General features: G+C 63.9%; 1 protein-coding gene across 2 annotated transcripts in view; it reads right to left on the bottom strand.

The window, feature by feature from the left end:
- The window catches only part of Erich3 (glutamate rich 3), a 119,430-nt gene extending 119,064 nt beyond the window's left edge, over positions 1-366 (bottom strand). For both annotated transcript variants that reach the window (XM_008853641.2, XM_008853642.2), the window contains exon 1: positions 53-366. In XM_008853641.2, coding sequence (XP_008851863.1) covers positions 53-75 — 23 coding nt within the window. In that variant the 5' untranslated portion in view covers positions 76-366. The remainder of the gene's footprint in view (positions 1-52) is intronic.
- Between the last annotated feature and the right edge of the window lie 332 nt (positions 367-698).

Genomic DNA, 698 nt, shown 5'->3' with positions numbered 1-698 from the left:
CCCGCCCCCCGCCCCCCGCCCGCAGCCGGGCCAGGCTCCAGCTCTCACTTACCCAGCGGGGTGGGGACGGCTCATTTTTGCAGAATCCCTTTCGGACCCGCTGCAGGTGCCGGGCGGGTGCGAGCGCCGGGCGTCGTCCAGAACCGGGCACCTGGTCTGGGCGCAGCGCCCTTCTGCGCCCCGGCTCCCCGCAGCCTCCCAGGCGGCCTCGGGCAGCGGCCACCGCCTCCAGGTTGCTAAGGAAGAAAGGAAGGCGAGAGCCCGGGGCCTGCAGAAGCGGGGAAGCTGCTGGAAGGGAGTGTGGGGAGGTGGAAGGGAAGCGCGTCCCCTCTGCTTGCTGGGCCGTGATGTGGGAGGAGATCCCAGCAGGCCCTGGCTCTGTTGCTCTGGGGCCTGCGTTCCCTAGGCACCTGTAACCTACACACACACACACACACACACACACACACACACACACACACACGCCTTTCTGGCCTGCTAGGTCCTGGGGAAGAAAGACTGGGGTGTCTGCCTGCAGATCAGGGAGAGGCCACAGTTTCCAGTCCTAAAGCAGACCCCAGACTGCAAATGCAAAGAAGACCAAGTCTCCTCTCTTTACCTGGAATAGCTTTTCCCGTTTCCACATCTGCAGAGGATGTCTTCAGCTCCCTCCCTCCATGGGAAAGCCCCATTCTTCTATCTGAGGTCCTCCAGCAGCC

The sequence above is a fragment of the Nannospalax galili genome, unplaced genomic scaffold (genome assembly GCF_000622305.1).
Source record: "Nannospalax galili isolate Female #2095 unplaced genomic scaffold, S.galili_v1.0 scaffold387, whole genome shotgun sequence".
Lineage (NCBI taxonomy): Eukaryota > Metazoa > Chordata > Mammalia > Rodentia > Spalacidae > Nannospalax > Nannospalax galili.
Note: the sequence above shows the minus strand (reverse complement) of the source record. Positions and strands in the feature narration are given on the sequence as shown.